We start from the raw sequence: 17,009 nt of genomic DNA, 5'->3' as shown, positions 1-17,009 counted from the left end.
AAAAAACCTATTCAGAGTTAAATTCTTAACATTCTTCTCCTCCATCAACAACGTGTACTCTGTCGCAGTGTGTGAACCTAATGTAGCACACACTGTATTTGGATAAAGCTGCGCTGATTAAATGCTTCTAGTCACAAGTGTGTTATTGCAGGTAGACATGGCAGAAGGCAAAATCTGTGTGTGCTGTGAAGAATCTCAGGCTAACAAGTGTCTGGAGAAAGAAAATGTTTTGAAGCTGTTCATGATCCATTCCTGCAATGCAGTTCATCTGTTACTCAAGGTACCCTTAGTGGACAAGTATAATTTATGCTCTTTATATTGTATGTAAGTCAACTTTGTATTGCATGGAATGACTACTAAACATATCATTTGAAATAAAAATCACACCTTATACTGTGCTGATAGCCCATTGTTTATTGGTATTTTTTTTTTCTTCTCCTCTCTCAAACGGGGTGATGTATCAAAGCTTGGAGAGAGATAAAGTACCAGCCAATCCGCTCCTGACATTTTTCAAAGACCGCCTGAAAGCCTGTAACATGGCAGTTAGGAGCTGATTGGCTGGTACTTTATCTCTATGCACCTTTTTCTCTTTCCAAGGCTTAATACATCTCCCCCAAAAGTAATTTACGGTTGGTAATTTAATGACATTGCTTAAAGGTAATTTACTGACATTGCTAAAACCATAGCAACCAATCGGACATTGTGTTTCTTGCATAACCTGCACCAAACTAAAAGCTAATTGCTAATCAGTTGCAGTAGTTTGACAGTCAGACATGGCTATTTATGTTCGATGGGGATAGACTCATTTGACAAGACCTTTTAGTTGACAGACCTGATTTGGCTTATCTTAAAGCTGGACCCTACCACTTTTATGCCACCTGTGCATCAATGCCATCTGAGTCAAGTAGCTGACTTTGCCTTGTGGTGTCCCTGGCACATTGGAGACATAAAAGCATGTGCATGTTGAGCTGAATAACCTATCACATAGGAAATAACTGCAGTGTTCACACTTAAAACATACCCTCTAAAGCATTTTCCATCCTAAAATGGTTATCCAGAGTAATGCACGTGTGTACCAACAACAATTATCTGCTTGGAAAAGCGCCTCAACAACAGATTTAAATATAAAAATAATATAATATAATAGTAATAATAATACTAATAAAGGACAACTACTGAGATACTGCACTTGCCGGGAACACTATGTGGAGTGATGGGACAGACGAATAAAGAAAAACGGCTGCGCTGTATGTCAGGAGTTAAAAATAGTAAGAGAGCCGACATATAAAATATATACCATTTATTAATAATCATCATAAAATAGGCAATCATGAGATAGTGTACAAGTAATGATAAAAAGCAATAATCGCACCTAAATGATCTCAGCATATATACAAATGTCTCTTGTAACATAAGATCGATGAAAGCTGTAGTGGATATCAGTTGTAGACTCCATATTCCACAAGTTGCCGGTAATTGTTGAAATAAAGATAAGTGACTAAAGTGCAGATGGGTGAAGTCCCGAGTTGTTAAATGCCTGTTTGCACCAGGTTGAGTAAGCAGATATTGTTACCTCTCTAGTGGGTTGGTCAAAAGCCGGGCGTCCCCGGCCAACAGTTCTGCAGTACCCACATATACTTTGCAGCGGGGAGGAGATGAGAGAGCCGCCTGGTGAGTATAACTGACTGGAGCGGCGTGGTGTACAGCGGCTGCTGATAGCGAAGCAGCAGTCAGATGGAGATCAGGCTGGATCAGTTCGGGTTGCACCTATTGAGACACCTGAGCAAGGTGTGTGAGGAGGCGGGAACCTGACGCGTTTCGTCATGCTCCACGTGACTTTTTCAAAGAGACATTTGTATATATCCTGAGATCATTTAGGTGCGATTATTGCTTTTTTATCATTACTTGTACACTATCTCATGATTGCCTATTTTATGATGCATTATTAATAAATGGTATATATTTTATACGTCGGCTCTCTTACTATTTTTAACTCCTGACATACAGCGCAGCCGTTTTTCTTTATTTTTAATGCACGTGTGTGTGTGTCTGCAGGTTGAGTATGCCGTAACCAAATATTCCGATATACGAAATTTTTTGAGTGAGATAGTGAAACCTTTGTTTTCTGATGGCTTAATGTACACAAACTTTGTTTAATACACCGTTATTAAAAATATTGTATTAAATGACCTTCAGGCCATGTGTATAAGGTGTATATGACACAGAAATGAATTGTGTGAATGTACACACACTTTGTTTAATGCACAATGTTATTAAAAATATTGGCTAAAATTACCTTCCGGCTGTGTGTGTATAAGGTGTATATGAAACATAAATGCATTCTGTGCTTAGACTTGGGCCCCATCGCCATGATATCTCATTATGGTATGCAATTATTCCAAAAAAAGGGAAAAAAAACGATATCCAAAATAATTCTGGTCCCAAACATTTTGGATAAGGGATACTCAACCTGTGTGTGTGTGTGTGTGTGTGTGTGTGTGTGTGTGTGTGTGTGTGTGTGTGTGTATGTATGTATGTATGTATGTATGTATATGTGTGTTTTATATATGTAATAACATTTTATTGGTTTGTTGTAGACATCCTGATCAGACTGGAGCTTTTCCCATCCATTTCAATAGCCTGGTGGTTCCCAAACGTGGTCCTCAAGGCACCCAAACCATCCAATTTTAATAATATCCATGCTTGGGCACAGGTGATTTAAGTAGTACTTCAGTCAGTTTGATCGCCTCATCTGTGCACAAGCAGGGATAGCCGTTAAACATGGACTGTTAGGCTGCCTTGATGACCATGTTTGGAAACCACTGCAATAGCCTATTAATTTCAGTGGAGTTGCTTTCCTATGTGTGTACTATAGGGGTTGTTCATGTCTCATCGCTAATCGATGCGACCGCAATGACCCTGGCTGCGGCAGCAGTGCGCACGTGCAAGTTCAGTCCTGCACGTTTGCTAGCAGTCGATGCGAACTGATCGCGTTGGCTGTGAACGCCTCTGCCTGATTGACAGGCAGAGGCGTTCAAGGGGCAGGTGGGGGATTATGATAGTGTTGCGGGTGCGACGCATCAAAAATGGTGGCGGGCCGGCTGCGTGATGTCACACACAGCCATTCCGATCAAGTAAATGGCGGTGGACCAGCTGTGGCTGCAGGGTTCATCCACAGTTGCTGTGACCACAATGAAATTGCGATTGCAGGCACTGGGCAGGCTATTTAGCATGCTGGGCGGCCTTGCCCTGCGATGGGCGGCCCCCAGCATGCCAAAGAATGGATTGCATATTCTGCTATTAAGCAGAATTTGCAATCCGCACTGAATAATCCCCGTACAGTATATGCAGAAATGAATTGGTGAAGCGCCATAATTTAAAAATAAATAAATAGCATTTCTCTGAGTTTCTTCAGCTCTCTGCAATGGAGTAAGATAATACTGTATAACAAAACTGCAGCAGAATGTAAGATTAACACTGATCAATTTATCATCTTGCAAGTGTTAGTGTTAGTGGCCCTTTTAAATTAAAGCAAATGTATCAAAATAGTGTTTCTGCAAGTCTTATGGTTAATGTTACCTTGTGCCATATTAATTGGTTTGGAAAGATAGTGTCCCCTGAAAAACGATACTCTCTCTATTTGCTGATGCCTTTTTTTTTTTTTTTCCAAGAATAATAATAATTCTAAAAAAATAATTTAATTATTATTATTAATTTGTGGTAGAAAACTATAGATACCTGCCTTCCACCCAAAAAAAAAAAAGTGTTTAATAGTATGAAACCTAAACTAGGTTCTAATACCTCATCAAAAATAATCCGTACTCTGCATATTTTCATACATACATCACTGCTTTTGTACAAAATGAACTTTACTTAACTTTTTTATTAGCACAGGTTATTCTTATGGTGTAATTGTTTCAGGAGTTCTGGCCAGGATCTCAGTTACACTGTCTGCTAAGCACTCAGGAACAGATTGACCTTCATGTTATATTAGACAATGATTTGTGCTGTAATGTTGCTGGAGCTTAGTAAACTTCCTAATTTACTAATAGGCAATGCTGACAAGGACAATCTAGTCTTTGTTCTTACATATTCTGTCGCACAAGAATCTGCTATATTTTAAATAGTCAGTGACTTAACAGTACGCTTTGTCCTAACAAAAGATATTGCCATTATTCTGTATGCCTTACAATGCATCGTTTGCAGACACATTTGTTTCTAGATTTAGTAAACTTAACTGTGAAAATTCCCTCTAAATGAAATACTTAAGCGACAGAAATACAGTTGTAAAGCACTAGAATAGTTTCCTTTCTCCCAATTATTAGGTTTTCCACAGTAGGTGATATATCGATCACTCTTGCAATTATAAGTGCTGTTCCTTTCCTCATGGGCTTAAGCATTAACTCGCAATTTGTGTCCGTGCTAAGAGATACGTTCGACTCCGAATCAGACTTTAAATCTAGAAAAAGGTAAAATAAGAGGGTGTGCAATAGTGAAAAGTAAATTTTACACCTACAACATTTTAATATTGATTAAACACTGTACATCCAAAAAGTATTTGTTAGCATTTAACAGCTTATCATTGGATCAGTGCAGTATAGACTCAAATGCCAGACTGTAAACACCGAACTCGTGTTCTCTGCTTCCTCCTGATTCAAGACTCCTTCTGGTAGCATTCACTATGTATGTGTTCCTTTCAGATTTACCATCAACGCGTTTCATCACTGTTGCATTTTGTCAGGGGGCCAGAAGGTCGAAGTTCCCTCCTACAAACGATGTGCCTCCTTAGTAGTTACTAACTAACTAACTCTGGTGATTACCTAAAAATTACTCAAATAGTAGATTTAAATACATTTTGCGCTGATGTAGGTAATGCCCACATCTCGCCATTTTATGTAAGGAAAAACTAAGGGTCACATCTATTAGGTTGCATAGTTTTAAAATGGTACGTCCCATTGGACTACCATATTATTCCTAAAAGTTGTAAAATAAGACCATGAAAACTAGCAAATAAAAATTAATATGAAGATTAACATTTTGAAGATTATATATCATGAAACCCTCCAAAGAGAATCCTTTTTTCTCTGACGTCCTAGTGGATGCTGGGGACTCCGTAAGGACCATGGGGAATAGACGGGCTCCGCAGGAGACTGGGCACTCTATAGAAAGATTTAGGACTATCTGGTGTGCACTGGCTCCTCCCCCTATGACCCTCCTCCAAGCCTCAGTTAGATTTCTGTGCCCGGCTGAGCTGGATGCACACTAGGGGCTCTCCTGAGCTCCTAGCAGAAAGTATAGTTTAGGTTTTTTATTTTCAGTGAGACCTGCTGGCAACAGGCTCACTGCAACGAGGGACTAAGGGGAGAAGAAGCGAACCTACCTAAGTGGTGGTAGCTTGGGCTTCTTAGGCTACTGGACACCATTAGCTCCAGAGGGATCGAACACAGGACCCGACCTCGTCGTCCGTTCCCGGAGTCGCGCCGCCGTCCCCCTTACAGAGCCAGAAACAAGAAGGTGGTCCGGAAAATCGGCGGCTGAAGACTTCTGTCTTCTCCAAGGTAGCGCACAGCACTGCAGCTGTGCGCCATTGCTCCTCATGCACACCACACACTGCGGTCGCTGATGGGTGCAGGGCGCTGGGGGGGGCGCCCTGAGCAGCAATAATAACACCTTGGCTGGCAAAACTAACACCATATATAGCCCCAGAGGCTATATAGGTGTATATTAACCCCTGCCAGAAACGATAAAATAGCGGGAGAAAGCCCGTCGAAAAAGGGGCGGAACCAACTCGCTCAGCACACTGGCGCCATTATTCCCTCACAGTTCCGCTGGAAGGAAGCTCCCTGGCTCTCCCCTGCAGTCCTGCACTACAGAAAGGGTAAAAAAGAGAGGGGGGGCACAATTTAGGCGCAGTATATATATATATATATATATATATATATATATATATATATAGGCAGCTATAGGGGAAAACACTCTGTATAGTGATATCCCTGTGTTATATAGCGCCCTGGTGTGTGCTGGCATACTCTCCCTCTGTCTCCCCAAAGGGCTTTGTGGGGTCCTGTCCTCTGTAAGAGCATTCCCTGTGTGTCTGCTGTGTGTCGGTACTGCTGTGTCGACATGTATGATGAGGATAATGATGTGGAGGCGGAGCAAATGCCTGTGAATGTGATGTCACCCCCTGCGGGGTCGACACCAGTGTGGATGGACTTATGAAAGGAATTACGTGACAGTGTCAGCTCCTTACATAAAAGGTTTGATGACATAGGACAGCCGGCTACTCAGCTTGTGCCTGTCCAAGCGTCTCAAATGTCATCAGGGGCTGTAAAACGCCCGCTACCTCAGATGACAGATACAGATGTCGACACGGATACCGACTCCAGTGTCGACGATGATGAGACGAGTGTACCCTCCAATAGATCCACCCGTTATATGATTGAGGCTATGAAAAATGTATTACACATTTCTGATGATACCCCAGGTACCACAAAAAAGGGTATTATGTTTGGTGAGAAAAAACTACCAGTAGTTTTTCCTGCATCTGATGAACTAAATGAGGTGTGTGAGGAAGCGTGGACTTCCCCAGATAAGAAATTGATCATTTCTAAACGGTTAATGGCTGCGTACCCTTTCCCGCCAGAGGATAGGTCACGCTGGGAAACACCCCCTAGGGTAGATAAAGCGCTGACATGCTTATCAAAGAAGGTGGCACTACCGTCTCCGGATACGGCCGCCCTAAAAGAACCTGCTGATAGAAAGCAGGAAAGTACCCTAAAAGCTATATACACACACACTGGCATTATATTGAGACCCGCTATTGCATCAGCTTGGATGTGCAGTGCTGCTGCTGCGTGGTCAGACTCCCTGTCGGAAAACATTGTTAGCAAAATATTGTCCCTATCCATGGTAACGATTGACCATATAAAAGACGCGGTCTTATACATGCGTGATGCACAGAGGGATATTTGCCGGCTGGCATAAAAAATAAGCGCTATGTCCATTGCCGCCAGACGGGGGTTATGGACTAGGCAATGGTCAGGTGATGCCGACTCCAAGCGGCACATGGAAGTTTTACCCTATAAAGGGGTGGAACTTTTTGGGGAAGGTCTTTCAGACCTCGTTTCCACAGCTACTGCTGGGAAATCGACCTTTTTGCCACAGGCTACCCCACAGCAAAAGAAGGCACCGTATTATCAAGTACAGTCCTTTCGGCCCCAGAAAAATAAGCGGGCTAGAGGCTCATCCTTTCTGCCGAGGGGCAGAGGAAGGGGGAAAAAGCTGCAGCACACAGCTAGTTCCCAGGAGCAGAAGTCCTCCCCTGCGTCCGGTAAGTCCACAGCATGACGCTGGGGCTGCTCAGGCGGAATCGGGAACGGTGGGGGCACGTCTCAGGTTTTTCAGCACACAGTGGGCTCTCTCACAAGTGGATCCCTGGGTCCTTCAAGTAGTATCTCAGGGGTACAGGCTGGAATTCGAGACGTCTCCCCCCCCGCCGTTTCCTAAAATCTGCCTTGCCGGCAACTCCCTCTGCCAGGGAGGCAGTGTTGGTGGCTATTCAAAAACTGTATTCACAGAAAGTGATTGTCAAGGTACCCCTCCTTCAGCAAGGAAAGGGTTACTACTCCACAATGTTTGTGGTACCGAAACCGGACGGTTCGGTGAGACCCATCTTAAATTTAAAAGCCTTGAACACTTATATCAAAAGGTTCAAGTTCAAGATGGAATCGCTCAGGGCGGTTATTGCGAGCCTGGAGGAGGGGGATTACATGGTATCCCTGGACATCAAGGATGCGTACCTGCATGTCCCCATTTACCCTCCGCACCAGGAGTACCTCAGATTTGTGGTACAGGACTGTCACTATCAGTTCCAGACGCTGCCGTTTGGGTTATCCACGGCATGATACTCCTTCGCAAGAAGGGAGTTTTAATTATCCCATACTTGGACGATCTCCTGATAAAGGCGAGGTCCAAAGAACAGTTGATAGTGGGGGTGGCACTTTCTCAGCAAGTGCTACAACAGCACGGCTGGATTCTAAACATTCCAAAGTCACAGCTGGTCCCGACGACACGTCTTCTGTTCCTGGGAATGATTCTGGACACAGACCAGAAAAGAGTGTTTCTTCCACTGGAAAAAGCCGAGGAATTGTCATCTCTGGTCAGAGACATCCTAAAACCAGGAAAAGTGTCGGTACATCAGTGCACACGAGTCCTGGGAAAAATGGTAGCTTCATACGAAGCAATTCCATTCGGAAGGTTCCACGCAAGGACGTTCCAGTGGGACCTGTTGGACAAATGGTCCGGGTCCCATCTCCAGATGCAACAGCGGATAACCCTATCGGCCAGAACCAGGGTGTCGCTGCTGTGGTGGCTGCAGAGGGCTCATCTACTAGAGGGCCGCAGATTCGGAATACAGGACTGGGTCCTGGTGACCACGGATGCCAGCCTTCAGGGCTGGGGGGCAGTCACAAAGGGAAGAAATTTCCAAGGACTGTGGTCAAATCAGGAGATTTCTCTTCACATAAATATCCTGGAGCTAAGGGCCATTTACAATGCCCTAAGCCAGGCAAGACCCCTGCTTCAAAACCAGCCGGTACTGATCCAGTCAGACAACATCACGGCGGTCGCCCATGTAAACAGACAGGGCGGCACGAGAAGCAGGATGGCGATGGCAGAAGCCACAAGGATTCTCAGATGGGCAGAGAATCATGTGTTAGCACTGACGGCAGTGTTCATTCCGGGAGTGGACAACTGGGAAGCAGACTTCCTCAGCAGGCACGACCTCCACCCGGGAGAATGGGGACTTCATCCAGAAGTCCCCATTCAACCGGTGGGAAAAACCACAGGTAGACATGATGGCGTCCCGCCTCAACAAGAAGTTGAAAAGATATTGCGCCCGGTCAAGAGACCCTCAGGCGATAGCGGTGGACGCTCTAGTGACACCATGGGTGTACCAGTCGGTTTATGTGTTTCCTCCTCTACCTCTCATACCCAAGGTACTGAGAATAATAAGAAGGCAAGGAGTGAAAACCATACTCGTGGTTCCGGATTGGCCAAGAAGAGCTTGGTACCCGGAACTTCAAGAGATGCTTACAGAGGACCCTTGGCCTCTGCCGCTCAGACAAGACCTGCTGCAGCAGGGACCCTGTCTGTTCCAAGACTTACCGCGGCTGCGTTTGACGGCATGGCGGTTGAACACCGGATCCTGAAGGTAAAGGGTATTCCGGAGGAAGTCATCCCTACCCTGATCAAAGCCAGGAAGGATGTCACCGCAAGACATTATCACCGCATTTGGCGAAAATATGTTGCTTGGTGTGAGGCCATGAAGGCCCCGACGGAGGAATTTCAACTGGGTCGATTCCTGCACTTCCTGCAAGCAGGGGTGACGTTGGGCCTCAAATTGGGGTCCATAAAGGTCCAGATTTTGGCTCTGTCGATTTTCTTCCAAAAAGAACTGGCTTCACTGCCCGAAGTTCAGACTTTTGTCAAAGGAGTACTGCATATTCAGCCTCCTTTTGTGCCCCCAGTGGCACCTTGGGATCTCAATGTGGTTTTGGCATTCCTGAAATCACATTGGTTCGAACCACTTAAGACTGTGGATTTAAAATATCTCACGTGGAAAGTGGTCATGCTGTTGGCCCTGGCGTCGGCCAGGCGGGTTTCAGAATTGGCGGCTTTGTCTTGTAAAAGCCCTTATCTGATTTTCCATATGGATAGGGCAGAATTGAGGACTCGTCCTCAGTTTCTCCCAAAGGTGGTCTCAGCTTTTCACTTGAACCAACCTATTGTGGTGCCTGCGGCTACTAGGGACTTGGAGGATTCCAAGTTGCTGGACGTAGTCAGGGCCCTAAAAATTTATATTTCCAGGACGGCTGGAGTCAGAAAGACTGACTCGCTGTTTATCCTGTATGCACCCACCAAGCTGGGTGCTCCTGCTTCTAAGCAGTCTATTGCGCGCTGGATTTGTAGCACTATTCAGCTGGCGCATTCTGCGGTAGGCTTACCGCAGCCTAAATCTGTAAAAGCCCATTCCACACGGAAGGTGGGCTCATCTTGGGCGGCTGCCCGAGGGGTCTCGGCTTTACAACTTTGCCGAGCAGCTACTTGGTCGGGGGCAAACACGTTTGCAAAATTCTACAAATTTGATACCCTGGCTGAGGAGGACCTGGAATTCTCTCATTCGGTGCTGCAGAGTCATCCGCACTCTCCCGCCCGTTTGGGAGCTTTGGTATAATCCCCATGGTCCTTACGGAGTCCCCAGCATCCACTAGGACGTCAGAGAAAATAAGAATTTACTCACCGGTAATTCTATTTCTCGTAGTCCGTAGTGGATGCTGGGCGCCCATCCCAAGTGCGGATTGTCTGCAATACGTGTACATAGTTATTGTTACAAATATCGGGTTTTGTTGTGAGCCATCTCTTCAGAGGCTCCATTTGTTATCATACTGTTAACCGGGGTTCCTATCACGTGTTACATGGTGTGATTGGTGTGGCTGGTATGAGTCTTACCCGGGATTCAAAAATCCTTCCTTATTGTGTCAGCTCTTCTGGGCACAGTTCCTAACTGAGGCTTGGAGGAGGGTCATAGGGGGAGGAGCCAGTGCACACCAGATAGTCCTAAATCTTTCTATAGAGTGCCCAGTCTCCTGCGGAGCCCGTCTATTCCCCATGGTCCTTACGGAGTCCCCAGCATCCACTACGGACTACGAGAAATAGAATTACCGGTGAGTAAATTCTTATTTTTTTTCTCTTTTGAAAATGCGGATTACTGCTGAAGCAAGAGCCACAATGTATATCTTTCTGGTCTGTGAAAACAAATACACATATATACCCATATACATTTGCTTTTCATTCCTTTTATGCATTTTCAAGCGAACAAAAAACGTTTTCGACAATTGTGGGTTAATTTTATTTGCTGTGTTAGAAGGAGCAGAGAGACTAATGTCATCTTCTTATCTATATAGGCAGCTTTCGTGGTACTTTGTATTTCTCCTGTTAAATAGGGGCTAAAAATCCAGTTATACTGTACTTGGTGTATGGTATATGGCGTGGGGAGAAACAATTCTTGTTTTTTTTCATCTTTATTTAGCTAATCCTTGTTCTATAGCTCCCAATGTACTTCAATTGGAATGCACTATAAAATGCAGAGGTCCCATAAGATCTCAGTTTTCGGCTATTTAACTTAATTAATATGCCAATTTCAGTATACCAAAATCTCACTAATAAAACATCTGGGTAATGCTGCAGAAACGATAATCTTGGTGCTCTGGAACAAACACTAACCACCCTCTTATTCAGTGATAGTTTCTAAGAAGTCATTTAAACATGGAGTTGGTGTACATTACACTGTCGGCAATGGATAAAAACTCCAAGTTAGTTTATGGAATCATTGGTATACTTTCTATATGTGATCTCCAGATAACCTTGCCCCTATCGCGCCCCCCCCCCCCCCCCCCCCCATCCTGTTATAGGTCATTGTTTTGTTAATGGAGCTTTCAGTACCACACTTTCTGTATATCTGTGTGTTTTGTGTTGCACTTTCTTATGTTCATTACAAAATTGTGCTAGTGGTTCATATCTTTCATGGTCTTCCTACTGTTTATTAGTCTGTAGGCACTTAATATATAAAGATTATGCAAAAAAAAATAAAGTCGCTAAACTGTGTTTGCAGCAGTACAGAATATTTCCATTTCAATACATGTGTATTGATTTACACTTGATAAAAACTTTACTCTTGTCTTTGTCCTATTTTGAGTATGACTTGTATACTGTAACTTTAGCATTGCGGCTACCACTGTGAAGTCACAATTCCTAGTGTGTACTGACTACTGTCGTCTCCTGGAGTCCACCTAGTACTGTTACCTGGAGGAGTAATGGAGTTGTATAGGCTAACCATGCAACTTGCATATATGTCTCTTTCCGTGACACATTTTGTGGTTGCACTTTAGAATTCCATCAAACTTAGCCCCTAAATGCTCTCTTATTTAATAACACTCTATTTACAATAAAGACTCTGTGACTAATAAAAGCATTGGCCTTTTAAATGTTGGGCATAAACGCAATCAGAAATGCCTGGTTTTCAGCAGTTTGGCTCAGTGATATTTCATATGCAATATTGAACGCAAAACTATTGCATTGAAAAGAGTTGCTTAGTAAATATAGTACCCCATCTTTTTTCAATGAAGTATTTTTGCTGCTAATAAAGGTTGGATCTTGGGGTTCCCATGACAGCGCTAAACATAAAACACTTGTAAGGGGGAGATGTACTAAGCAGTGAAAAGAGTGGAGAAATGAGCCAATGGAGAAGTTTCCCATGGCAACCAATCAGCTGCTCTATATAATTTTATAGTATGCAAATTATAAAGGTTACTTCAATGCTGATTGGTTGACATGGGCAACTTCTCAACTGGCTCACTTCTCCACTCTTGTCACTGCTTAGTACATCTCCCCCAGATGGGAAATTGTGTTTTCCATAATTAACATGGATTAATGTCAATAAACATTTCATTTCAATTAAACATTTTCAAGCTTTTTGTGGCTTTACAATAAACTTGTGTTACATTTTGATTACATATGGCCTTTAAACACATGTGTTTAATCATTTCAAATCAAACTTACATCACCTAAACAGCATATTTTATTTTGCCTCTAGAAAGTGTTCTTTGCCCTATGTGCCCTAAATGCTTTGACAACCACAGTGTGCCTGGTAGCAGCTGCCCTGCGATATCTGCAGCTCCTGACCACTAGAAGACCCTGCACAGTAAGTGAGTGGAAAGTTTACTAACATATCAGACTCTATATTGTGTGTGACAGAAAGTAGGGGAGTACAGAAGGAGAGGTGGTGGGGGGGGAATGTCAGGGAGAGAAAGGGCGGGTGGGTTTGTGGTGGTGGAGACAGATAAATAAATAAGAGATGTGCAACGCCAGGAATGATGCACGGAAATAGCGAGTGATCGTATACAGCCCATGCGCTGAAGCAAATTTACGCATTTTTACAAATCTGAGAGATCTTTGTCAGATATTGCTTTGCATGAAATGGAAGTTTCAGGGTAGGAATGAGTGCAGACAATACTATTGCACAGGACTGTTCTGTCTTGTGGGAGTGTCATGAGATTGCTGATTGGAGTGGAGAAGTCTGTTTCAAATGGATCGCTTTTGCTTAGCATTGTGCTGATGCAAGTGCCAATCTTAATTATGATGATCGCAGCTGTAGATGGAAATACAGTGGGCGGGGCTGGACAGATCCTTGCATTGGCCGTACAGAAACTGGTATTAGCATAAGGTAGTAAATCAAGCTAACATCATGCAAACACCGCTACTTTGTGTCCGACTCAGATACAACCCATGCACAGATACTTGTCCATATGCATAGCTGCAATTCTTTAAGCATGCCCTCTCTGGTAAGTAGCCAACATCACAGGCCAGCCACTCCTATTCAGTGAAACGTGTAGATACATTCAGTTTGCATATGCCTCTTCATTGCCATATTTATGTGTATGCCTCCACAAAAGGACTTGTGTTCCACTCTGCATTCGCCTCTTTCTTTGGCTTTAGTTTCTGTTCTATATATTTATCTCCTTTCAGATTGTAAGCTATGATGTTTCTACTCTGCTATTGTAATCTCAGAGACCAATTCTGCATAGCATTCCCTCTGACTCCAACTGACAGCTTCCACTTGTACCTTGCTGTGATTGGTACAGCATGGAGAATACAAGGTGCTAGTGTCCTGATTGATGCCTATCACCATTCTTAATATTACTACATAGACACGTTCATGCTAAACAATTTACTTATTTACATAGGAATAATGTTAGAGCTCTAAGCTGACGATGCAGAGGTTTAAAGGAGTTACTTGGGTTCTTAGTGCTCAAGCACCAGTCGTGAGAATAATTACCGATGCGGATATACAAAATAATAAAGAATTGCATATAAACAGAGGGCAGAAATGAGTTGTCATAGCGTACCAGAACCTGCCATATTCTCCCGATAAAGAGGAGTATCTGGACACTGTTCAACTGTACTTTCCTGTGTTCTGATCCAGTCCGACTGCCGATTCGCCTTGCCTGCTCCCTTGGTACTGCTTCCAGTGACTTCCTGGTTCCAACTTTGGCTATTCTCTTGACCTGCCAGTCTGATTTTGACTTGTTCCTGTTGACTATATGCTCCAGTCCACATCGGAGCATCTTGTCTGCCTTCGTACCCACAAGCCTATACGGGGGAACTCAATTAAAGGCCATGACCTGCATATTGGGCATAGCAAAGCCTAAGCCCCCATGCGGGGATCTCTGGTGAAGACCACCTATATGTTAGACTCTGCACCTCTTTTCTGACTCTATTCCAATCCTAACTGTGCGATCAGCATCCATACCATCCCAACAAGAGTTGTGACACGAGTAAAGCCTAGACGGACTGCGTCCAGACCAGAGCAATATTTTATGGCGTAGTGCAAACCGAACACAGAGAAACTGCCTGCCTGAGAATACTACAATTGGCGACATTCACTAGTGTGCTCATTGGGGGTAATTCCAAGTTGATCGCAGCAGGAATTTTGTTAGTAGTTGGGCAAAACCATGTGCACTGCAGGGTCAAATCTATCTCTCTCTGTACATGTTATATCTGCCCCCCCTGCAGTGCACATGGTTTTGCCCAGTTGCTATCAAAAATCCCGCTGCGATCAACTTGGAATTACCCCCATGGTTTTGCCCAACTGCTAACAAAATTCCTGCTGCGATCATCTTGGAATTACCCCCATTGTGCCTACCTGCTCACGCTCTCCCACTTTTACTTTGTTGGGGGGAAAAATAATGCTCTGGCACCAGCTTCTGATTATAAAATAAAATGTATAGTAGTGCAGCTCTGCCAAAGGAAAACACATCACCTTCCCAAACCACAGGGGTATAAATAAACTACCAACAAAATAGGCTGCATACTAATTACACATATTATCAACAGAGCTTTCAAAATATTTCTTTAATAACCATTTATTAAACTTTTCATTAAAATTCTGTAACTAGAATAATAAGATGCACTGAAATATTACTATAGAAAACACAAGTGGAGCTCTTAACTGAATTTAAAACAAGAGATGCAGACAACAGCTAGAAGAAAAACATGGGGCTTGATTTAGAGGGGTGGTGACTCGAGTTGGCGGGCCTGCCATTGTCAGACACTGCGTTTACAGACCCAGTTACATAGAAACATAAGGCCCATACACATTAGACGATGTCGCTCTGTGAGCGACATCGTCTAACGTTTCCCCCTCCCGGGCCGGCCGGTCGGCGGCCGCCTGTATGCACTGAGCGATATGACAGCTCATATCGCTCAGTGACGTCACGCCCCCGCCAGCCCTGCATGAAGGTCGTGGACGACAGTCCACATCCTTCATGCATGCCCTACCGACAGCGACGATCGTTGCCGACCCGCGGGGCCGCGCATCGGTCGTCGCTGGCGGCATACACACTTAACGATAAAATGAGCGACGTCGCTCAAGGAGGGGGAAAATGAGCGACGTCGCTCATTATATCGTTAAGTGTGTATGGACCTATAGAATTGGACGACAGATAAGAATAACTTGGCCCATCTAGTCTGCCGCTTTTTTTTTATACTTTAGGTAATTTCAATCCTTTCTGAGCCTTAGTTCTTTGTAAGGATATTCATATGCCTATCTTAAGCATGTTTAAATTGCTCTAGTATATCTTAACAAGAAAATTTGTTTTTAAAAGAATAACCAGTTAATAAAAACCACAAAATATATTATGCATATACAGTAAAACGCTTGAAATAACCTGAATTCATGTACTATATTAAAAAGAAGTATAAATTACCCTGAATATGGGGTCAGGAAATATATTTCATTGCAGGAGTCCATTCCAAAGGTATACCCTTGTTTGGTATTAAGTAAGATTGTAGCAAGAGTCTCTTACATGTGGAGAGAGTCCAGTAGATAATACAATGGTCGATTCACCGTTAGGGGTAATTGCAGCTTTGGCATGTCCCGCAAAGGTACCTTTGAAAAAACGCGTCTGGTGTTGCTTATCTGGTCAGGACGTTTTACAACTTTGGAGCTGAACCAGCCCTTGGTAATTATCATCTCACCAAAAGAGACTTTGAGAGGTCTCCGGTTTACTACGAACACCGTACTGCATGAGTAACTTATCCCTAAGACCAAAGCTGCAATTACCTCTAATGGTGACTCGACCATTGTATTATCTACTGGACTCTCTCTCCACATGTAAGAGACTCTTGCTACAATCTTACTTAATACCAAACAAGGGTATACCTTTGGAATGGACTCCTGCAATGAAATAATGATCTATTTCCTGACCCAATATTTAGGGTAATTTATACCTCTTTTTAATGTAGTACATGAATTCAGGTTATTTCAGGTGTTTTATATGCAGAATATATTTTGTGGTTTTTATTAAATTGTTATTTAAAAAAAAAAAAAATTTTCTTGTTAAGAGATACTATTATCTAGATATATAAGAGCGCAGCCTCCATTCTACTTTTTTTGTATTACTGTGGGAGTGATTTCTCCTTATCTATTTTTGGCTGCAGCTTGGTAAAGAATCTCATACACCCAACGCCCGAATATACCTTGGTGTAACCTTTTTTAAATTGTTCTAGTGTCTAAAGGTGGGTACACACTAGAAAGATATATCTGCAGATCAATTGATAGGCAGATATATCTATGGACGAATCGGGCAGTGTGCTGTGCATACACACTGCCCGATCCGTCGGGGACCGACGTCATGAACTGGGCGGGCGTGTACACACGCCTGCCCAGTTCAGCTGTCAATCACCGCCGGCCGCCGCAGCATGTGTACGGGCGGTCAGCCGACCGCCGTACACACACAGCGACGCGCCAATATATTGTTAGATATATTGGCCGTCGGCTGTGCTGCGGGGCCGACGCAATATGTCTGTGAACGACTGAGTTCACAGACGTATCGGCCGTACTCACTGGCTGACGGACCCGCGATATATCGGCCGTTCAAGAGAACGGGCGA

General features: G+C 43.7%; 1 protein-coding gene across 3 annotated transcripts in view; it reads left to right on the top strand.

The window, feature by feature from the left end:
- The window catches only part of ENTREP1 (endosomal transmembrane epsin interactor 1), a 333,779-nt gene that overhangs the window by 147,116 nt on the left and 169,654 nt on the right, over positions 1-17,009 (top strand). For 2 of the 3 annotated variants that reach the window (XM_063913908.1, XM_063913907.1), the window contains exons 4-5: positions 152-280; positions 12,653-12,760. In XM_063913908.1, the coding sequence (XP_063769978.1) occupies positions 152-280; positions 12,653-12,760 (237 nt within the window). The remainder of the gene's footprint in view (positions 1-151; positions 281-12,652; positions 12,761-17,009) is intronic. The other variant, XM_063913909.1, reaches the window with a different exon arrangement.

Source organism: Pseudophryne corroboree, chromosome 1, assembly GCF_028390025.1.
Source record: "Pseudophryne corroboree isolate aPseCor3 chromosome 1, aPseCor3.hap2, whole genome shotgun sequence".
NCBI lineage: Eukaryota > Metazoa > Chordata > Amphibia > Anura > Myobatrachidae > Pseudophryne > Pseudophryne corroboree.
This window is presented reverse-complemented; position numbering and strand designations above follow the sequence as displayed.